Below are 24,890 nucleotides of genomic sequence, written 5' to 3'. Positions count from 1 at the left end.
CATGATGACAGATGGACTAAGAAAATAACAGAATGGTATCCAAGAGGAGCTAGAAGAAAACCTGGAAGACAAAGGCGGAGATGGATAGATGAAATTCACGAGTTTGTGGGTAGTAAATGGATGGCCAGTGCTCAAAACAGAAGGAACTGGAAAGTTGCTGGAGAGGCCTTCATCCTGCAGTGGACTGAAAATGGCTGATGATGATGATGACTGGGCCATGTGGGCCACATATATGCGACATAAAAAAAAAAAAAAAGATTTTTTTTTTTTTGGTATTTCAAGCGAAAAAACGCCAACACTGACATTATAATATTTATTTTAGAATTACTAATCAAATTATTTGCTAAATATTTTTTGCCCCCCCCCATAAGGAATTATGCCTTTGAGCATTTATTTCTAATACATTATTAACAGCACCCTTTGGCATCTCTCATATTGTGGAAATAACTTCGCAACTGTGATGGCACGTTGCATTACCAGGGTACCTGCCCGTCCACTGATGATGAAGCTCGCTAGCTTCGAAATGATCATCTGGGTGGTGGTATCCGTTGAAAATAAATAACAGCAGTCTTCTCTACTAGAGAAGCGTTATTTATTTGAAGTAATATAATAGCAGCTATCTCGTTGTGAAGGCAACCACAATATGAGATACAATTAAAACGATGCCTATTACGCTACATACGTAGTTCAAATTTATGGGTTAACTATGGTGTATTTACTCCGATATTATATAGTAATCAATTATGTACATCAATTGCTAGTTGTACATATTATATTTAAATTAGGTATCAAAAAATCAACTGGGGCCAGAAAACAAAATGTTATCCCATCTTTGGGTCTGTTGGCTATAGAAACAAGATCCCAACCCATGTGAAGCACCATGTAAAGAACAATATATAGTACAAATGTACCAGAAAAAAACTTTCAAGAATTTTATTTCTGGATAATAATAGTTATCTATTGTTGTGAAAAAAGGATTTAGTAGGGTATGCTCTTTGGAGGAAAATTCTGTATTTAGATATGTTAAAAAATAAGTGACTGCCCCACCTTTAATATACTCTCTCCCCTCTCTTTGCCACAATTATTTTAACACTAACTTAGACAATTTCCAAAGATTATTAGACTATACATACCTTGGAACAACAGGAGCTGACAACCTGTCAGGGATAGTGTACCAAGTTCACTTTGGTATGAAGGTTTCTAAGTTACAGAAGTAACCCAGAAGCCACAATACCACACCAAAGTGTGTTGGTACAAAGAATGCACAGGATGGATGCAAGAGGACTGGAGGTAAGTTGTGTTCTAATAATTTTGCGATTTATACCTTTCAGATAAGTCAATTTATTCTCTTTCAGAACTGGCGGAAACATATAAATATACACGTATAGAGGAAATTGGCGTTTTGTGCTACTGAAATGTCTGAAATCAGGGGATCTGGGAAGCTTAGCTTTGAAATTAAATCAAAATACAATCGACAATGATTTGAGTGATTAATTGAAATGATCTCATGGTGCTTTTGAGGATAGTCTCTGGGGCTGCCTTTGGTACCAGTATCATAGACTGCTGACCCCTGCACTAGAATATATACACTACCTGGCCATTTTATTAGGAGCCTGTAGGGTTTGGGCTATATGCAACAACCTATGCAAAAATATATCTTTATAGCACTTCCCTGTATGACATGCAGGGAAGTGCATACAGCTATGTAACTTGTACCCAAATTATTTCACCAGCAATGACAGGATCTCACAGAATTACAAAGAGGCATGACTGTCAGTGCACATATAGTAGGTGATACAACAGAGAGGATACCACTTGTCGAGTTCAAAAACTAGTATCATTGGGTCTTGAATGAATGGAAATATGCCCACAAAATATCCATGTACAGAAGAAACTGACTGAAAATGTAAGATGATGGAATGAGAAACTTGATATTTGGAGTGGATTATCAAGTGCAAATTTTGCCAAATGACTGAATAATTAACTTCTCAATTTAAATGTAGGAACGTTACAAGGCATCAGTACCCATGCCACTCAAATATTCCTAAAAACTGTAGTAGATTTTCACAGAAGCCACCATTCCCAAAACTGTGACTTCATTGGTGTCAGTAATGCAAATAGCAGACACTGGAGGTAAGTCATATGGTCCTACTACATGTAAGTGCTACAGCAGAGAGGATGCCATTTGTCAAGTGTTCAAAAACTAGTGTCACCAAGTCTTTAATGAATGAAAAATGTCCACAAAATATCGGTGAACAGAAGAAACTATGGTTGAAAATGTAAGGATGGAATGAGGTACTTAATATTTGGAGTGGATTATGAAGTGTAACTTTTGCCAAATGATGGAACAATTAACCTCTCCATTTAATGCATTGTAATATTCCTAAAATAAATTAAGTTAATTTTTTCTGATTTATGTTTTCCAACACCAATGGAAGAATGCACACACAGAGAAAGCCACACAAAGCACTGGAATAATCTTGTGTATCAACAGTACAGGCCGCTGGAGTAGGTACGTCTTTGCATCATGCCCTTGCAATGTTTCATTTTCACATGCCGATGAAAGAATGCACACACAGAGGAAGCCACATGGAGCACTGGAATAATTCTGTTGTGTATCAACAGTACAGGCTGCAATGGTGTGGGGCACGTCTTTGCAGCATGCCTTTGGTTCTCTTATCCCTAGAGAGGACAGTGTGAATGGAGCATATATAAATACCTGAGGATCAGATGCACCTGGCAATGTTTTGTTTTCATATTTACCCCCATGGATAGGAATAGTATACGCAGGATGATTATGCAACTATCCACTGCTGAACATGCAAAATTTGAGAAACACGAGCAAGACGTCAAGCATCTGCCCTGCCTAACCCAATTCCCCAAACCACTGAGCATCTGTTAGATGAACTGAAAGGGTGTTTTTTTTTTAATCACTTGATTACAAACACGCCTCTGTTCATATCACTACAGGAATTAAGGACATTTTTGTTTTGCAAATGGTCCAACATTCCATGTATTGCAAAATGCAAATACTGGCATATGTAAAAAATAAGTAAAATAATTTAAGGATTATGCAGAAATATCTCACCTGATTACAAATACCAGTGATTCCCTTGGTACCTCTCTATTCAAGAAAAACTTTAAACCATTAAATAGGTTTTGTAACTTTTTAATTGTTTCTTCTTCTTTCCTTGTTTCTTCTAGTTTATCTTGATCTTCTCCCTATAAAATAAATATAATTAGAAAAGAGGCCTGGGGAAAATAACAATAACAAAAATTATATTTTTATAATAAATTGAGTTAAGTAATATAATGTGAACATGCCATCATTAATCTATCTAGTGATCCTTTATAAATGGGCATTTCATACAAAAATGCCAGTCAATCTTTATTTCACTTTAAATTATAATACTGTTTTCAAGTATTGCTGCACAAATCAATTTATCTACTAATAAACTAATTAAATAAACATTTAATCCACATGAAATCATGTGGAATAAGTGTTTTATTAAACATTCTTACTTAGCCAAACAATTCATTTTATCTTATTAATATCAATGTAGCTGCTACATTGGGGAAACTAGGAGATGGCTCGACAAACGTCTTTCGGAACACGAAAGAGCAATCCGCTTAGCGGATGTAGAATACTCAGCTATTGCAGAACACGTTTGGGCAAACCCACCATGACACTGACCCACACCGCGATGTCGTGATTGTGGATAGGTCCCGCCACTATCAACGACGTGCCTGGTTGGAATCATCGAACATCACATGCTCCAATACATCGGTCAACAAGAGCAGTGGATGTTGGGTCCGCCCTATCATCAAAACAACAATTCTGATTAATGACAAACGCTGGAAACGTCCACATGCATCACAGTCATATCCAAACTATTTTTTTTTTTTAAGGTACAGAAACTATAAAAACATATATAATGTCAATAGGTAAGTACATATCCCAAACGAGAGAGAGAGATTTAAAAATAATTTTAATGTTTTAAATGGGGCAACATACATGGTCACTGGTATGCATGTTGCAAGGCTGAGTCCATATACCACCCAAAAATGGAAGGCGCACTGCTAATTACCAACATGCTGGTGTATATCAACTGCCATAAAACATATACAATAGAGCTGTAAATTCTGTTTTCCACTGAGTGGCTCCACCAAAATGTAAAAATTAATTTATTTTTATTTTTTTTAAGGAAAACATATTCAAAAGTAACTGAAATTAATCAGCAAATAATATTTGTAATATATGTTAACAAAATAGGGAACCAATATATCAAGATATATTGGTTCCCTATTTTGTTAACATATTAAATTTTTATTAATCTGAAAAAATAACAAAATTCTTTTATCATAATTTCTTGTTTGAAAGGCACATGTGGGGAATATCTAGTTAGATGAACCGGAAAACAGAAAAGTAAAACATTTCCCTCTAAATAAATTATTTGGATGTATATTTAAGTTTATTGACTAAAAGTAAAAGGTTGCAATGACATTCAAATAACTAAACAAATGTTGTTCAAAGTTGGGTAAATTGTTGAGTCATTGGATATCATTATAACCTTGAACACTGTCAGTATAACCTTTTACCTGGAATCAATAAACTTACTAGCCAACTTTTCATAATGATGGGTTGATACTTAATAGAACACTTTAAAATAAATTTAATACTCTTAAATTAATTTATTAATATTTACAACTCTTTTAAATGAACAATCTAATCCTTTAAGGAAATGCTCTTTAATTAAAAGTATTTCAATTAGTAGCAATGAGTGCAAGTAATAATGTGGAAAAGTATTAGAACATGAATACAACTGGATTATAATGTTGAATAATTACTGTGTAAATATGAAATTTAACAATTAAATTAAACTTTTATTAAACTGGATGCAAACGAAATAAACTTTGATATATAATGATAACTACTGTTTAAATTTATTTTTTATTGAACTAGACGTTCTTGATTTCTTAAGGAGAAAAAAAAAAAAGATAACAGCAATTGTTGTCATCTCATACACTGCCACCTAGCAACAGTATTATAACAAAATTGAAATTACATAAAGTGAATATTCATAAGAAAATGGATTCAGCTAGTGGCAAGTGGATTTTTGTCATATTTATTAACCCCCTAGTTGTACACGTACCAAAAAAAGAATAGGCTCTTTGAAGTCAAATTTCCAAATCTGAGGTTAACAAGAATTTACAATGGAAAAACTTACTTCCTTAATATTATAGTTATACATTAATCAAAAATGTCTTACTTCAGGAAATTCATCGAGCTGGACCTCACATTCTTCAACATTATCATTCGCTTTCTTCAAACTCGCATTCAAAGCTGATAAATACTATATATATATATATAAAAAAAAAAAAATACATTCTTTACATATAGTCAACACTTAATAAATATTTAAATAATTCAACTTCATTTTAAATATAACTAAAATTTATGAAATGTCTTCTCTACATAATTTTAACCATAAATCAGAATCTAAAACATACAAGGATTACATGTGAAATTTATTAAATTTCAAATTAAATGATTATGCATTATTGAAAAGATTCAAAGACAAGCAATGTGCCCATTGAGACTGGCAAAGGGGCATCCACATGAGGAAAGACCTTACACGAGACTTAAATGAGGAGTACAATGCTCTGAGAGGAGAGAGTAAAATGAATTGGAGCAAAATTTTTACTGTTATGAATGATTCCATAACTAGAGTACTTAAATTCAAATTATGGTGGAAGAGGTTTAGATGATTTCTAAATAAGTTGCCTCTGAGGGTGGTTGAGGCTAATGGCTTGTGGGGGGGAACTCAGAGGTTGGCTGAATAGTACATACATGATGGGGGGATCACATAAGTAGTTTATTTTTTTTATATTTATTTATTTTATTTTAAGGCTGGTAATGCAAAAGCCACATGCCACTTTACTTTTACTACGTAGCTAATACTAAATGTAAACAAAATTTAAATTTATTTTTATTTGCAATAATACATAATTACGTAATCACAATATCTTGTAATTATATATTACTGCAAGACATTCTGATGAATCTCAATCTAAAAAAATGACTAAATAGATTACTTTTGTTATACAATAATCATGTCTAATAATGAATGAATTATTAAATTAAGTGTTTTAAAAAAAATGCTATCTAAAAGTTATTTTAATCACACAACTCAAAACAGATCTTTACCATTCCTGGAGAGGGAATAGTAATTATCAGCTTTTGGTTGGACAACTACCCATTTTAAAAATGAAATGACTACTGTGCAAAATTGGAAAAGACATTTATTGTTATTACAGTTTAATAATATACATAAAAGCATTTATGTTACATTCCTCAGCATTTTAAAATGATATCCCTTAAGTGATCACCACCTTTGTGAACACAATCCTCTACCCATACAAGCACATCATCCACTGCTCTGTGTAATGTTTCCAGTGGTATTCTTTTAATTCCATCATAAATGAGCATAAAGGCAAGTAAGGCTCCCAGAGTTGATGGCATATACCCTGTAGTTTTAAGGGAGAGAGCGAGTGAACCACTGAGATTAATCATGAGGGCATCTTTGGACTCAGGAGATTCCTTTGAATTCGAGAAGTGCCAATGTATTGCCAATACATAAAAGTGGTTCTAAGAGTGAAGCTAGTAACTACAGACCAGTTAGTCTGACTTCAGTGGTAGGAAAAATCTTAGAGGCAATGATTAAGAATGCAATCCAAGGACATTTGTCTTACTTTTAGACAATTTCTTACTATTATTCTTAACAAGTAATCCATCCATCCATGTGGCAAACTGCACAGTTTGCTGATTTGTCTCCACATGGCTAGAGCTGCAACACACATTTCAAATGATCATTTTATTTGAAATACAATGTTCTACCACAGATAATACATTGGGTACTGTTTTTATCTCTTCATAAAGCCATTATTATACTCATGCTTTATCCACCGTAATATGATCTCATTCATACCAGGAATGGTGTTTAGCCTAGCTTATTGACGGCACAGAGATGAGTGTTTTTATATTAACAATTGTACACATAAAAAGATGGAGCAGCCCAATATAGCAAAACTGGATTAAAGTTTGTATAAAAATTTAGGCTACAGGTAGATTAAAGAAAAGAAAAAAGAAAAAAAAAAGGAATTAAGGACACAGATAAGTTCTGTAAATTACATTCAAAAGAAGGTGCACATGCCGTAACTTATATTATATTAATTATTATGGATTAGCGATATGTAAGCAGCTCAATTGTGTGTGAAAAAAAAAAAAAAAAAAAAAATTTACCATTGAAATTCTTTTCTCTGATAGGATGCTTAAGTGTGACATGTGCCTCTTTCTTCTACACCAATAGCATGCTACTAGCAAGTATAGGTATCCCCCGAGTTATGCAAGCCTGAATTTTTGATTATAAGCAATATATGTCTTTAAGAACATTTTTGTGAATCATACAATGCATTTCAAGTTTGTTCAAATCTGTAACTGACATTCCACCATCACTTTGAAGAATTTGTAGAACTATACAAGATGTCTGAAACATTTAGGTTAATGTAAAATCATTACTTTAACGTAGCCATCTACCAAAGTAGTTAAATTGACATCGTTTTGGTTATATCAATGCCTTCACAACGAGTTGCCATGGTATTGTACTACCTTGAATAAATACACTTCACCAGTGGAGAAGACTACTGTTATTTATTCTCAGCAGATACCACCACCCAGACAGCACAGTTTCAAAGCTTGTTGGCTTCTTTTAAATGAACTTTTATAACTGTTACAATTTCAATAGATGAATGATTTTTAAAAATCAATCAGTGTTTGTTACAATTCTTTTTTTTCCCCCCACAATATCAGTAATTTGTTTATCTACTGTGGGCAACATTGAGATATAGCATAGGAAACATTACATATGAAAGATACAAGATGGCCAGGTCTGCTGCATGCATTCAAAGAAAAATGTTTAGAACTTATAAATAAATAAACTACATTAATTTTTATTTATTATAAAGAGAAATGCTAATAACTATACATTTAAGTATTTTTACCAAATTCAGCCAAATATTTATATAATAATAGTAATAGTTTCTTTTATTACAAAAATAAAATCAGTGTTCTCCCCAGGACCTATCGAACGGGTGAACCGACTAATGAAATTAACCGACTCCCAGCTAAAATTTAAGCGATTCTCGTGGTATCGTATGGTACTGACCTTGTCGATCAATATTAATTCAAACATACTATGCGATCAAGGTCAATGCGACAAGAGTGGACACCAATCCAGCTGGAATTGTAATTGGATGCCAAAAGATTGGTAGAACTCAGCTTTCCGGTATGTAACCTATCTACACAGTTACAAGACCTCTCACTATTCGACCATCTCACTGATGTTATGCGGCCATCGCCTAGTTCGATGCTGCGAATCCAGATTACCGAGAATATTGTCATGTGCTTTATGTTAAGCTGTCAGATGCCAGTCAGTTGACGGTGTCGATATGTTGGTTGAATTCTGCTATTCACTGATTCGACCCAGATTCACTTGTTATTCAAATCTTTCAGACACTTTCTGAGTTGACTTAGTATATCGACTCGCTCACTCTGCAGCCATCTCTACGGCAAGCTGAGTACAGTAAACTCGCTATTCGTGGGGGTTACATTCCGAGAAATGATGTAAATACTGAGTTATGGCACCCATAGTATTAAAAGGGATCCGTTCCAACGTAAGAAATATATAAGAAAAACTAGTCTAAAATTTTGTCTATGTATGTATGTATTATATGTACCTACATAATATTATAGTGAAATACAAGCATAAGGTATTGAAATGAAAATAAGAAACAATTTAATATAAAATGTATCATTTATTAGAAATTTCAAACAAATCTTTCAAAAACATGGCATTCTCTTCCAAAACAACACAGTTTCGGATGTACTGAACACCTGTTCGGGAACATATCCTTTGTCCGTAACTCATTATTTTAATTCAGTCAGGAAACTTTCTGCAGCTATGAAATCCGCTGATGCAGACTCGCCTACAAGTTTCACGTTATGAAGGCCATCGATTTTTAATCTTTCAAACCAGCCTTTGCTATTTCTCTCTTCAAACAGGCCTCTGGGGTTGGGTAAATTCATATTGTGATTTTTAAATGTTTCTCACCAACCACGCATTAAAATAAGACATGGAAACTGAAATTTTTAAAACTATATATTTACAATTAAAATAACTTCACAACTAAAAATATAAAAATATTAAAAAAAAAAAAAAAAAAAAAAAAAAAAAAATATATATATATATATATATACACATCAAATAAAATACATTAAAATACCAGGTTAAGAGTGATAAAACCGACCGTAGATTTCGAAGGCTCCTGCCTTCTTCAGCGATAGCTTCCTTGTACTGCAGTGCACGGTCTAAATCACATGTTTCATCACCACGCGTTCTATTCTCCTGTGTACTGGGACCGGAAGCGGCTCGGGAGCACGTCATATGAAATCGTTCATCCCTTCTGAGGAACAATCCTCAGAAGGATTGTAGCCTCAAAGAGGGGATGAATCCGCAAACATTTGTCTCTATTGATGTTTTCTGTCGAATTAATCTGCAAACTCTCGAGCCACTTGCGGTCCCAGAACCTATGCGCCCGATCAGTGATGATAGCTTCATCCGGGGAGATCTGGTGTTGCTTCTCCCAAAAATGCTCAGCCACGGCGGACTTAATGTAGTCTGCATTCCTTATTGCCTTAGTGTACTCCCCCAGACGTTCTTTGAGACGACGCTTTGTTTCCCCTACATAACATTCCTCACAACCCGGGCATTTAATACTGTAAATAACGCCACTAGCATTCTCTTTTTGAACGGGGTCTTTTACTTGTGACACGATTGTGTGCAGCTTCCAGCCTGGAATCTGCACACAACGCGTCTGATAATTTCTTAGTACCATAGTTATATGCTCAGTTACGCCCGGATAGTAGGGAATGTATGCAGTAGCTATTGGCGTGAAGGGTTCACCTCTCCTCTGATTTTCTCCAATATACTTTTGTATAATCCTCTGTGGGTATGCTTTGTAAGATCCACCGTGACACGTTCATAGTATTCTTTCCTAACCTCTACTACAGTGCGATTTTGCCCTGTCTATTAATATTCTGACCACACTGTTCCTATGATGATTGGTCTGAACAGAATTATAGTGCGAGTACTAGCCTTTGAACATCGGTTTCCTATAGACTTTAGTTTTTAGTTGTTGGCCTTTTCTACAGAGCAATACATCTAGGAATGGCAAAATTCCTTCTTCCTCTGAGGTAAATTGTATGAATGGGGAGAAGCCATTTCACAATTCCTGAGGCGCCTCCGTAGCCAGGTGGGAAGGAGCAGCAGTGCGTAGCACACGCTTCTTGATTAGACCGGGGTTCGAGCCCGTCACCACCAAATACGGAGGATGCGGAAAGGTCAAGGGAATGACCACTGCATATTCCCGGAGCAATATGGCCTTAGTTGCTAATGCTCCTAAAAACCAAACAACAACAACAACAACAACAACAACAACATCACAATTCCTGTTAGTAACCATATTTTCGTTGGGGTTAGAAAAGAACTTGTCCACAATAAAGTCACTTTCTTTTAACCATTAACGCACTTGAAAAAGTCTATTTACACTAACACACTGCAAAATGGTAGATTTTCACCTTTGTAAGCATATCAATTGAAAGAAAATGACGAAACCTTCCATGACAAGCGCATAACACATACTGAAAAAGGATTAGAGGGAAACGTCCGTGCTTGCGATTGTGGCACCCCTCCCCCCATCCACTGAGCCCTGTTTTGACCACGAAAGATGATTTTAGCCATTCCCATATTTTTTATGGCAGAAAATGTTCACAGCACTTTAAAATTCAAATTTTCTTAGGTTTCATTTTATATTAAATCAGCGACCGCAAATAGCAGGGGTTTACTGTATTATAATTCTGCAAGCTAATACACCACATTAAATTCTGTGAACTATTAGGTGCGTTGTTTGTCTTGGTCTCTGTACAGGAGCACAAATATAATAATATATATTGCAATAAAACAAAACAAAATAAGAACCCATAATGAGTAAGAAGTTAAATCAGAAAACATTTAAATTTAAACATTTAGATTTAAACGTTTTTCATTATTATTTTTTTACATGAAATTCTAATAAAATTGTTTTTTTTTTTAAATTTGTTATTAAAACATTCTTTTTAAATAAAAGGAACCTTATTTGTTAAATTTAGTGTGTTTATGTATATGCGTTAGAATTTTAATTTTTCAGTTAAAAAATATAACACTAGCATATATTAAATTTTTTCAATGTTTGTTGCACAAATTATCATTAAATCGATATAATGTTAAACTAGATGCAATTAATTTTTGCTCTGGAATGCGTAAGTCACATTTATAAATACAGGCAACTTTCAGTTTACAAATGAGTTCCATTCCAAGACGCTATTCATTATATGTTTTGTTCGTTATGTGTATCTTGCATTCCTGAGCTTTTATGATACATATCGTATAGGTTAGTAGCCATTTTAATGTCAGTTGTTGTCACACTGCTGGCTTGTTGATTTGTGCAATTGCTGACAGCCTTCACCATCAAATTCACCACTGATAATGTTATCATGAAATGGAAGCACGATTGAAGTGATACCATTCAGCAACACACAAGAAGACCACAGCTCACTGCATGTAAGAAAGATAGTATATAGTATACTCAGAAGGGTAGTATGATAATCTTGTCAGACTTGTATATACAGCTAATGCAAAACACTGAATAATCTGTACTCTTTTCTGTAACATCAGGGGGGGAAAAAACAATTTTCCTCAGTGAATTTTAATAGGTGGTGCTGGCGGTTGAATATTGTGTGAAAGATGTTACCTAAAGATGCACCTAATGATAGATTATACTTGAGAATAGTCTTTTGTTTTGAAGAATATTATCTACTCATCACTACTTAACACCACACCTGCAGTGAAGATTAATTGACAAGAATGTGGGTAGAGTTTAAATTAATCTGTTTTTTGTCTTCCCTATCTTTTTCTCAGTTAAAAATTTTTTGACTGTGCCATTTCATTTATTTTATTAAAAAATAAATGAAAGTGTCAACATGAATTAATCCAAAATGAGTTAAAGCTTCATTTTGCTACCATGAGAATACTATGGTCTGTTTCTTAAAGATAATTGAGAAAGTAAGTATAAGTGGTAACTTCATTTACATGTAAAATCACAAACTATGCCACAAATATAGGCAGCCGCAACTCCACTACAAGGAGGTTTAATTTTAATAAAAAACTATAAACTTGTATAAGGCTGGGTAGATTCGGCTAAGTGCAAGTAGATTTTACAATAGAAGCCCTCTTATCATGATTGGGATCAGTAGTCGGTTGGTTAATCAAAAAAGCAAGGAATCATAAAATGTATACATAAGTACCTTAATTTTATTTTTACTTAAAACGTGTAATTCATATACATAAAATCAGTAATTTTCATGTTTAGATGAAAATTACTAATTATTTGGATTTCCCATTGTTGTAGGTGGCTACTGTGATTTTCTCTTTACATTTTTTTGTATCCTGGTGCTACAGGCTCAGTTTTTTTGTAGGTAATATTTCATAATTGAGACATATTTTGTCCATATTATAGAGTTATTCTTCAATCATTTTTTCTTTGTTGAAAAATGACCTTATCTTCTGTAAGTTTTTGAACAGCACGAGTAGTAGATAACCTCTCCTTCTAATACTCAATACATGAATACCATGACATTTTTTCTAGTTGTACTTGCTATAAAATTTTCTGTGCCAGCAATATTTTAATGTAAGACCAACGTCATTCCTTTTACTGCTCTCATGCATCAAATGATGGAAGTTCCATGTTTTTTTTTCTTGCATAAACCACAGCCATGATGCATCTCTAATTTTGGTTTCTTTTAAGTGGCATGAGAATTCGATGACCCTTGTGAAAGAACTGAGTGCAAAATCATCTGGATTTTTTATAATTTGTTTTTCCAATTGTCTCATCCACAACTGATTCAACAGCATTTTTAGAGACTCACCTTTATCGTGTCTTTCGGGAGATCCAACTTAGTTTTCATAGAATTAACAACTTTCTTTCTTTCTTTTCTCACCCATAATTCATTAATTTATGTAATATTTAATTAAATTATGTACTGTAATTACAATAACAGATAATTTTACTGATACAAACATGGTTTAGAACAAACACAACTGACTTCTTGGGAAGCATACAACACAACAGGCACATGTGGTGTACTACACTAGCTGGGGACATCAGACAGTATGCTCTAAAGATAGAAGGGGCATCATTGGTTAATCCAGTGAGTCAGTTAAGCAGAGGTTGGTTAAAAGGGCTTCTACTGTAGTTGTATTTCTGAACTTCTACATACAAGTACCACTTTTTTTTTTTTACATAAAAAAAACTCCAAAAAACCATGTATTTATTATAAATTATGACTTACATCTGAAACAACTTCCTGTTCATCATCATCATCATCTGTTAAATGTTCCTTTGAAATAGCATCCAAATCCAGCTGCAATTATAAACAAATTCAATAACTGAATTGTTGAATTATAATTAACAATAAATGCAAATACAACACTTTTATTTTTGTATTCTGTCCTTTTTATTTACAAATGTTTTCATATAGGACTTGAAAGTAAGTTTCCATGTTGGAACTTTTTTGCTGTATTCAGGTTGGAAATCAGATTTAATTTAATTTAGATTTAAATAATTTACATTTAATTATAGGCATGCATTTTGTATCTTGCTTCAAACCCTTCTGTTGTGGCGTAATATATAAAAAAAATTGATTAAAGGTTCAACTTACATGGCACAGTAACATTAAACTTTCACTGGCTAATTCCTTATAAAATGAACTCTTGAAGTTAACTTCAAAACCCTACAATAATTAGCTGCATGTGTTTGTCCTGAACCTAAAAGGGAGCTGCAATGTTCTCTGATAGGTAGGAGTTGTTGTCTCCTTCAGCTTATTGCAGTTAAAGATTGCATAAAATGACTTTTTTAAAAATCTAACTCCATTGAAAAGCTGTTGGGGATTTGTGATGCAGTGATTATCTTAGTTGCCTCCAGAGCCCAGCAGATACAGAACGAAGGGTAGCTTGAAACAATGTTGGGGAGTGTTGAAGCTATAGTTATAGTGAGAGCTGTTCGGCTGTCTGCTTGAAAGGAGCCAAAAGGGAAGAGGAAGTTATTCCATTCCTGTTCTTGGGAAACAGACTGAATCACCTGTGTTTCTCAAAATCTCTTCTGCTGTTATTATGAACTATGGATGGTATGCAAGGTTAATGTAACAGAGACTGGTGATTCTTCACAATATTGAAAGACAGCATCACTTTTTGCCACTTCAGCAGGAATGTTCTTTTAGCTAAAAGAACATTCCTGTTGAATTTTACCATAACTTCAAGTAATGGTACAACTTACCTACGTAGCAATTTACCACACTGCGCAACCATTTTTATGGATGCACAATGGGGGAGGGATGTTTAAGATCTGTTTTAACATCCCATTACCCACTTTTATATTGTGTTTTCTGGCAATCTCTGAAATAAATTTTTGGACATGAGACTAAAAGCTAATCCTTTGTCAGTGATATGTACACTAGTTTAATGCAAGACATCATACATATAACAGTTACAGTCACTGTCCATTTTCCTATTTGCACCAGTTGTGAGTTGAGTTGCACATGATCAATAACTGTAATCTCCAAATTTGTGAACATTTTATCTTGTTCAACAAGAATTTTTGACACTCCAAATTCAATTTAGAAACTTTCATTGAATTTTCAACTCAGAGACACGATCTTTCAAAACTGAAATTAATGAGGATGAAATACTTTCAATAATTATGTATTTAACAGAAACTAGAGATATAAGAAAACCAACAGATACAGGAAGGTTCTACACTACACCTCCAATCACCCTGGAACCATAACAAGAATTTTTAAAGGATTAATTTTGAGAGTCTATCAATGGAATAAAATATATTAATCACACCTTCAGGAACAATGAGTATCCAAGAAATCTCATAAACAGAATTATTAAAAATATAGAAGAAATATTCAACGCCAGGATAATAAAAAAAATGCCCAATTTATATATAAATATATATATTTCTTACACCCTCATAAGCGAAGAAATAGAAAAAAATTATCAGAAAACATAATGCAAGAACAGATTTTCAGGAAATTTGTTACTCTGTATAACACATAACATTTGGACCCAGCTTTCCATACAGGGATAGATGACCACAAATGGGCATTTTCTGAAACATCAGTAATAGCCATAGACAGATACATTACTGTAGATTCTACAAAGAAGCCTTTTTAATAGGAGCCACAGATAACATTAACTGCTACAAAGGAATTCAGATTGAAAACAGCAACATACACATCTTTAAGAAGTGTCTTAACCCACATTAAAAATAGGTTTAAACATCTTAACAGCAACCAACCCTCCAAGCAACCCCCCCCCCCGAACTAAGAAGTACACTACGACCTAGATCAATCCTTACCAACCACCCTAAGAAACAGAAGATCTTAACTGGTAGAATTTTCCAACATTATTTAGATTATATAATTTAGTTTATTTATTTAATTTTTTCTTCTTATTTGTTTTAATTAGAATAGAATAATTCTAATTTAAATAATTTTTATTTTGATTCCTACTCACAGTACGCTTTTCAGCGTACTGCTTCTTGGCGTTCCGTTAATACAGTGGTTTTCAATTATGCCCATGTTCATTATGTTCACCACATGTTCCGCTTTTTCAGCATGACATGCTCAGCAGCCAAGTTTGAGAAGGGCATCCAGCGCCATTTTATTGTCGGTGATTCAGTCTGTTTACAGTGTATGATAGTGTAAACATGTTATTAGGCCTTTATATGCATTCACAATTGAAAAAAAAATGGGCTATGTTCCACTTTTTGGCAGGGGTCTGGAATGTAACCCACCGTATGAGTGGGCCCTACTGTATTTAATTTTTATCACATATCCTTAAATTTGTATCAACACCCCCCCCCTACCCAATAAGCCAATATCTGCAGTAATGATGCCCTCGGGGCACAAGCAAAACCTGGGATTGAGACTATAAAAGATAATCCCTTCTACTCTAAGGAAATCTAAAGATAATCCGTTAATGTCATTCTTGTCCACCAAACCTAGTAATGAGATTAAGTAAACCAGTGTGTGTGTGTATATATATATATATATATATAAAATTATAATTATTGATAAAAAAGTAAAGAAAGTTAAAACGAAAGTAACTGTAACTAATATGTAAATAATATTTATGAGTCAATGCAGTTGCAAGCAATCATGCAATGCACCCATAATGTCTATAATATTACGGATAATATAAAGAAAATAAATCCAACAATAATACCATCAGGGACCTAAGACAACGCAAAAAAAAAAAAAAAAAAAATATTATCGCTTTTTACCGACAATCTAGATGACGTCAACTGGGACCAACCACCCAGAATGAAGGCAAAAAACGACAAGGTTCTCTGTTTCTGTGATGATCAATATATGCTAAGTAATTTAAATCTAAACCAAATATAAACCGGTATAGGCCGAAAATAAATCGAATTTAAATAAATCGAAAGATGATAATAAAATTTAGAAATATTAGAATCAAAGGTAAGAAATATAAGTAAAATATAAATGTAAGCATATATTAATCATCGTTGACCCGACAGAGAACGTAATTTAATGATTAAAATAAGATTAAATATATAATACATACTACATATTGACCGTATCTAGGACATAATGTAATAGTCGTCAAAATAATATGTGGTGCCCCCTATGTGATGGATACGGTAAAAATAAATAATTAAATTAAATTAACGCATAGAGAAACATGCAGATAGTAAGAAGAAAAACTAAAGGAGTAGGAATAATAGAACCTGAACTCCACAAAGGCGAAAAATAGTGGTATAGATAAGAAATAGTTTCTCCTATGTCCTCGGATTGCCCTAATAATTTCGGAGAAATAAAAATAAAGAGTGTAGGACAGTTTAAAGACATTACAAGATATAAGTTGTGGCTCGGGTATGCCCGGGATCGCAAACCCGTTCCTATAGTAGGACCCTGAGCTGAATTTGCATGTTATCTCAGCGTGAATTTAAGTAAATTTAAATGAATTTAACTATATATTAACTATATATTTAAAAAAAAAAAAAAAAAAAAAATGATACACTGTAATTTGCAAGCCGGTGGGTACAAGTTTTCTACGCCGTAAGACACCAAGAATGCAAAGTGTATCCTATTTACATATATACATGGCACTAAATATAACGATTATATTGAAAATTAAAGTTAATGTAAAATAAAATCAAGATGCGCAATCATAAATCCATGAAGGTAAAATTAAGAAGGATCGATGCAGTTAAGAAAATAGAAAAAGAAGAAAAATCAATCTTAGGTAGTGTGTACTTAACCCAAGCAAAGCTTTTGTATATAATTATAATTATTGATAAAAAAGTAAAGAAAGTTAAAACGAAAGTAACTGTAACTAATATGTAAATAATATTTATGAGTCAATGCAGTTGCAAGCAATCATGCAATGCACCCATAATGTCTATAATATTACGGATAATATAAAATATTAGTTACAGTTACTTCCGGCTTGCAAATTACAGTGTATCATTTTTTTTTTTTTTTTTTTTTTTTAAATATATAGTTAATATATAGTTAAATTCATTTAAATTTACTTAAATTCACGCTGAGATAACATGCAAATTCAGCTCAGGGTCCTACTATAGGAACGGGTTTGCGATCCCGGGCATACCCGAGCCACAACTTATATCTTGTAATGTCTTTAAACTGCCCTACACTCTTTATTTTTATTTCTCCGAAATTATTAGGGCAATCCGAGGACGTAGGAGAAACAATTTCTTATCTATACCACTATTTTTCGCCTTTGTGGAGTTCAGGTTCTATTATTCCTACTCCTTTAGTTTTTCTTCTTACTATCTGCATGTTTCTCTATGCGTTAATTTAATTTAATTATTTATTTTTACCGTATCCATCACATAGGGGGCACCACATATTATTTTGACGACTATTACATTATGTCCTAGATACGGTCAATATGTAGTATGTATTATATATTTAATCTTATTTTAATCATTAAATTACGTTCTCTGTCGGGTCAACGATGATTAATATATGCTTACATTTATATTTTACTTATATTTCTTACCTTTGATTCTAATATTTCTAAATTTTATTATCATCTTTCGATTTATTTAAATTCGATTTATTTTCGGCCTATACCGGTTTATATTTGGTTTAGATTTAAATTACTTAGCATATATTGATCATCACAGAAACAGAGAACCTTGTCGTTTTTTGCCTTCATTCTGGGTGGTTGGTCCCAGTTGACGTCATCTAGATTGTCGGTAAAAAGCGATAATAATTTTTTTTTTTTTTTTTTTGCGTTGTCTTAGGTCCCTGATGGTATTATTGTTGGATTTATTTTCTTTATATTATCCGTAATATTATATATATATATATATATATATATATATATATGTTTCACTCACAAACAAATCAAATTCTTGTGATTGAAGTGATTTTTTGATGGTGATATTGCAAAGACAGCTGGTAAGTGTTTATGTATTATTGTTATTTATTCTATAAAATTAACTTTAAAACAAAATTCTTCAAATTAGATCTAAGTTTGATTCACTAAAACTTTTAATCTACCATTTAATTCTACTAAAATTTTTAAAATCCCATAATAATAACCTTTAGTTACTTCAGTGTCTTTTCAGTCACAAATGATGTCAGTACAAGAACATTTGGATGTCAATTTTGGTCAAGGAAAAGGCTCTAAAGTCATGCATTCGTTTTTGGCAAGTCAGAGTGCTCTGGAGTTACATGGTCACTTTTATTAATGCTTGAAGTCCTCTATTTTTGTACTTTGCCTTTGCAGTGGAAACATCTCTCTGTGATTTTCATAACTTTGTTATGATTGCACAAATATTCTCTCTCTATCTGATTTTTATAAATAAACCAGTTTGGTGTTGCTTTGCTTTCTTTGGTCCCAAACTAATTTTCTGACATATTAGCAACAACATTTGTTGCTTTCTCTCAGTCCCTATTAAGTTCATTCACATGATCATAAGCTGTGGTCCACAGCAATCTTGATAAATTCATTGGTTATACCAATTTTTTTTTTTATAGGGTTAATCTTCAAAAGTCTTAAGTATTTGTGTTCTGTTAGTATTTTGTTTTTAGAGATCTGCATTAATGTCATTCTTTCTCCATCAACCTGTCAAAACTTTGGATATTACTCTTGATTATAAACTGTTTTGCTTTGTACTGCTCGCTAGTACATTTATCCATTTTGAAGGCTTTCTGGCTCTTCAAGTTAGATATGATATTTATTTCCAATTATAGCAGAGCATTAAATACTTTATATTATTTCTACATCTGATTTTTAGTTGCAGTTCTATAATTTCATTCCTGCCAGTATGTTTCACAACTGCAGAGTACAAATATTCTTAGTTAGGTATGATTCCAGCAGAATGGAGTGCCAACCCATTATGTCACCAGTGCCCATGAATATATACAGAGCTGAGACTACAACTTTGGTTGACTGCATACCTAGGTATCTTGGACAAGCATGAACTCTCTTTGTGCAATAACTCCTCATGGGAGTTAGTTAAAAAACATATTTCAAAACATCACAGCAACAAAGGAGTTGTAAAATGAGCAACTTGTCTTGCAAGATGTAAAAGATACACACAATATAGGATAATCTGACACGCATGAGATAGCAGATTATACTACAATATTTATTGTCATTCTGGATACATGAGAAATTTATTTAATACCCTTATGTCTGTATCTGAAATGAAATAATCGTAATGCTAATAACTGCCATCGATGACCTGTGTCTTTCATTGTAATTTCATTTCCTTTAATTATGGTAATATATGTACTGCAATTCACCGGGAATAACAAGACAACTGGCGCAACCTGTGTATATCCTTTATATACAGGATGTGATTCAGCAAAAAAAAAAAAAAAAAAAAAAAAAGAGAGAAAAATACATACCTTGGGAGGATAAAATAGATTCAAGGAATGAAACAGTCTGAAATTCACAAAACCAAGTAGTGTAGAGTAGAATTCAGTAAAGGTGACCATTATCTTGAAATCAACTTCTGAAGGATGCTACATATATATGGAATAAAATTTAAAGGAATAATAATGATGCATTCCATACAAGAAGTCATCTTATAGATAAATCCACACTGTAAATGATATATAAAATATAGCATTGATTAAAGAATGCTAAAAAAGGTAAGAATCTTATAGAGCTATGCTTATAACATTAAAAATATTTTTATGAATCAGATAACAGAAATATTTCTATTCAGTGTAACAAAATTCATCTAATAAGACTTGATGAAGTGTGTTTTTCAATATGGGATTTTCGTAACACAACATTTTATAATAAATGATTTATTTAAAATTTAAGAACGATATATACAGTTCTACTAATTAAAGGACATATCTTTGCCCCTTCCTCAGCATTTAGGAATAAGAAATTACTGTGATATAAGTTAATGCAATATGCATCATTTCTATACACACAGTAAACCAACCAAAGTTGTGCAGTAGCATCATTACATAACATCTAATATTGTGAATTCCTTCACAATGAGTTTCCTATCTCATTGTACCTTGAATAAGTTACGCTTCCCCAGTAGGGAAGACTATTGTTACTTATTCTTATTGGGTACCACTACCTAGAGAGCCATTTCAGGGCTATTTGGCCAATCATTGGTGAGTGGATTGGTATCCCGATGGTATAATATGCTCAGCTGTAAATTACACAATATGAGAGATTGATTCCAAGTGGAGTGTAGTTTGATACATATAGAATTTATGGCTAAAAGGCCTTAGACTGAGAGAAAAGTTTATTATCATATAACTTAGTGCAATAGCATTGTTTCGATACACAGTAAACCATACGAATTTGTGCAATGTCACACTGGCATCTCTCATATTGTGTAAGGTGTAAGGTATGTTAGTGTCCAACAGCTCCTGGAATTTCTCCCATCTCTGCAGGTGTACACTGTATGAGGCCAGAGATTTGAAGGTGTGTGTAGGGGTCATGTACTGTATATTGTGTTATGCCCTTTGTTCCTCCGGTCTATTAGTTGCCAAGCTCCTAGTGGGACCCGACGTTATCACACTGTACCACAGGGAGGCTGACCAGGTGTACTACTGATGCTAGAGTACTCTGGCGGGTCCTGCCACCTACTTTCCTTTCCTAAAATTTCAGTGGCTAGGACCAGATTTGGGAATGAGATGATCGCTGTTTCTTGAGCAATGGTTGTAATTTTAGCAGAGCGTAGGGTTGTTCGCTGATAACCTGTTCTAGGGCCAAATAAGTCAGGGAATAATTTTGATGTATTTAGATTTAGACCTGTGGGGCATATATATATATTTATATTTATATAAAAAAAAAAAAAAACCCGTTGTGTAAGAGAAAAGTAAGGGATGAAGGCAGAAGACTAGGAAAGAGAAGGAAGGGGCCGATAGGGAAGATGGCCCCTGCCGACAGTGTGGCATGCCCAATGACTTACCAGAGGGAAGAGTGGGTTGGGGAGATTTAAAACTACCCCAAAAGAGAGAGAGATAGCCCACAAGTGCAGGGTAGGTACAACTAGCACAGCCAATCAGTAGGAGCCAACAACTTGGTGGAAATCCAGCAGCGTGAGTGCTGCTCTGCTATGGTGGATGGGTCACGTTCAGGAAGGTCTAGTCCATGTCGTCATTGGGACTCCATTGGTGAGTCTGTGTTGCAGCCAGACTGAAGGCTGGTCCAGTAGTCCATGATAACGAATAGCGGGGAGATCAAAACCGAGAGTCCAAGATAGGATGGTCAAGTCCAGGGACAGATGTTAGGTCTCTTCTTAACGAGATGTATCACATCCGGTGTGGAGAAGTTGGTCCAGGAGTCAATGATGAGGAATTTGTCAAGGTATGTGAGGACCCTGTCTTTGATTGCACAGCTAATATTATCCCAACCAAGTGGGGAGACCACTTGACTACTCGAGATGTGAGGGATCAAGTTGGGTTCTGTACTCCAGATGGCTTGTTGGTCAAGTCTTGTGTAAGTTGGACTAAGGTGTTAGCATCCATGGCTCAGCAATGCGCAGCAACAATTGGCAGCCATGGTTGTTTTGACCTATTGATTCGGATACTATGGTGGTGACAGCGCTTTCTGCCTGGTAAATAGGTCCATTGCAAATAGAGTCAGGGCTCGGTAAGTTTCTTCATTCTGTAGGGTGAAGTGTTCTTGGTTTTGGCAGTTGAAGCATAGTTTCATTATTAGGATCCTCCTGAAGTCCTCGTAGATTTCACAGCTGTGGGCAAGGTGCTCCCACGTCTGATCCTCCCACAGTGGCAGCAGGGTGAGTCTGAAATTCCGAAGTCATGTAGTTTTTTTCTGGAAGGAGCCATGTCCAGTGAGGAGGTAGGTAGCATAGAGTCCCAGTGAAAACCAGCCAGGTGTGAGGGGGTAAGAGGCCCTGACATCCAGGAGGAATCTTTTGGTGACAGCGCCTTTACTTGAGGTCTGCCATCTTTCTTGCCAGGTGTCTGTTAGATGTGCATTAAGTCTCTTCTTTTCAGCGTTTCTATTATTTGCTGGATCAGTGGTGAAACCGGCGCAGGTAACTGCTCTTCCTTTGGCTAATTAGTAGAGCAACCCATGACGAACAATCTCCAGGTCCAGTGAAGACCTGGAGCACATAGGTGCTGACAGTGTGACAGGCATGCGAGGACAGAAGGAGAAGAGAGCGCTGGATAGTTCCTAGGCGCAATCTGTTTACAACTGTATTGCCCTTCTTGTACCAGACTTCAGAGGCATCGGCGATAACCGGGATGAAAACTGCCTTATACAAGAGGGAGAGCATTCTCTTCTTCAAGCTCCAGTCCTTCCAGGCAACTCTTGAGACTTGGACAGCAAACTTCCTATCTTAATCCTGAATTGGTCTAGATGAGGGGTGAAGGAAAGGTTTTTGTCTAAGATCAAACCTAGATATTTAAGCTCTGTTTTTAGTTTGACTGTAACACCATTGACCTTGATTTGGAGGTGGTCTTCTCAGATCAAGGGTACCTTTTAGTAGGATTGAATTGGTTTTTTCCAGGGAGATCTTTAGGTTGTTATGCTCTGCCCAAGCTTGAAGGGTAGAGATGGCCTGGTTGGCAGTCACTTCCAGTTGAGCTCTGTTATTGGCAGAAAAGAGCATGATCAGGTCATCCACATAGGTCTGGGTCTGTACACTGTTGAGTTTGGTGTTCAAGAAATCATCCAGCACCAGATTCCAGATTCCAGAGGAGAGGTCCCAGGACAGACCCCTGAAGACTGGTCTGGGGACACTGCAGTGGGGAGTGGACACGACACCTTGCCGGTCCTGGAGATAGGTCTTGATGATAGATTTGCGCCCTCCAGAGACTGCCCAGGACGCTGGACCACCAGAGGGAATCGAACGCACCAGCAAAGTCGAAGGAGATTAGCAGAAAGTATTTGGAGTTGCAGTTGGTAGCAGCTTCAATGATTGTTTCCAGTGCATCTACCGTGGAGCGTCCTTTCCAGAAACCGCACTGGTTAGGCGAAGAGAGACTAGCGTCATTGTAGTGGGCTTCTATTCTATGGGAGATTGTCCATTCGAGAAGTTTGCTGAAGACTGGCAGCAGTGCAATGGTCCGGTAAGATTGTGGCAGATCATATGGCATGGTTGCATTCTTCAACATAAGTCTAACAGTTGTAGTCCTCCACCGTGTGGGGAAGAATCCTTGGTGGAGACAGTGGTTTAACAGGTTGAGTATGGTAGTGGGAAGTTCAATGGCTTTCTGGATCGAGCATGTCTCTGCCCAGAGCCTTCTTGTTTCTGATTCTAGGTGCAGCTAAGTTGAGCTTGGTTGGGGTGAAGGGTTCTTCAATTGCAGTTGTGCGATATGTTTCATTCTCCGTGCAGAGCTGTAGCTGTTCCGTTGTGTGTGGGTCAACAGGCTGCTGGAATGTAGCATCTAGTATATTATTGACAGTGTCTTGCCATGATCTGGTGTAAGGTCCATTCGGTAATTTTGTGGTTGATACGACCTCGCCTCTGGGGAGCTTGTTAGTGATCACTTTGTACACAACCCTCCAGGGGTCAGCTGCAGTAAAGCCTCTGTTTCTTCTGGAGGCCATGTTCTCTTTGCACGTTGATAGCGTTTTCGTTGGTAAATTACTTCGCGTCTAAGAGCCTGGAGACCACCAGGGGACAGCACTTTGAATCTCTTCTTTTTGATAGCCTTTTTTGACAGCATTAGTGACGAGCTGTGTAATTGTGCATTGATGCTGGTCTGGGCTGAGGCTGCTAAGATGAAGTGGCTGGCTGCACTGGTCAATTCCTCCTTAAAAAGGTTCCAATCAGCCTTATTCAGGGGATATCTTCTTTGTTGAGTTCGGTGACTAGTGAACGGTGTAGTTGGAAGGTTAGTACCCTGTGGTCAGAGGTGGTCCAGTCCTCACAGACTGTCCAGGCAGCAGAGTGCTGGAGCTTGAGGCTAAGGTCACATCTATGGTAGCTTCCCACAGGGTACTGGAGAAAGTTGGCAGGCAGTTAGGTTTGTTTAGAATGACTAGGTTGCTGTTAGACAGGTAGTCCTCAAGAAAACGAGGACTACCTGTCTAACAGCAATTATTTCCTCTGTGATCTTGCATTTGACTGTGCCAGGTTGGGGACCTGCAGTTAACATCAGCTCCAACAATGAGTTTTGCATTTGTAGCTGGATGGTCTGTAGATATCAGGTG

The 24,890-nt window shown here is 35.2% G+C and overlaps 1 protein-coding gene across 1 annotated transcript in view; it reads right to left on the bottom strand.

Annotated features, from left to right (window-relative positions):
- The window catches only part of LOC150085972 (pescadillo homolog), a 76,551-nt gene that overhangs the window by 14,904 nt on the left and 36,757 nt on the right, over nucleotides 1–24,890 (bottom strand). The window contains exons 7-10 of the mRNA XM_090373623.1: nucleotides 20,132–20,248; nucleotides 13,505–13,576; nucleotides 5,271–5,354; nucleotides 3,089–3,222 (exon numbers count right to left, since the gene is read on the bottom strand). Coding sequence (XP_090229749.1) covers nucleotides 3,089–3,222; nucleotides 5,271–5,354; nucleotides 13,505–13,576; nucleotides 20,132–20,248 — 407 coding nt within the window. The remainder of the gene's footprint in view (nucleotides 1–3,088; nucleotides 3,223–5,270; nucleotides 5,355–13,504; nucleotides 13,577–20,131; nucleotides 20,249–24,890) is intronic.

This window comes from Mastigoproctus giganteus, chromosome 5, assembly GCF_048544385.1.
Source record: "Mastigoproctus giganteus isolate SK-2022 chromosome 5, ASM4854438v1, whole genome shotgun sequence".
Classification (NCBI taxonomy): domain Eukaryota; kingdom Metazoa; phylum Arthropoda; class Arachnida; order Uropygi; family Thelyphonidae; genus Mastigoproctus; species Mastigoproctus giganteus.
Note: the sequence above shows the minus strand (reverse complement) of the source record. Positions and strands in the feature narration are given on the sequence as shown.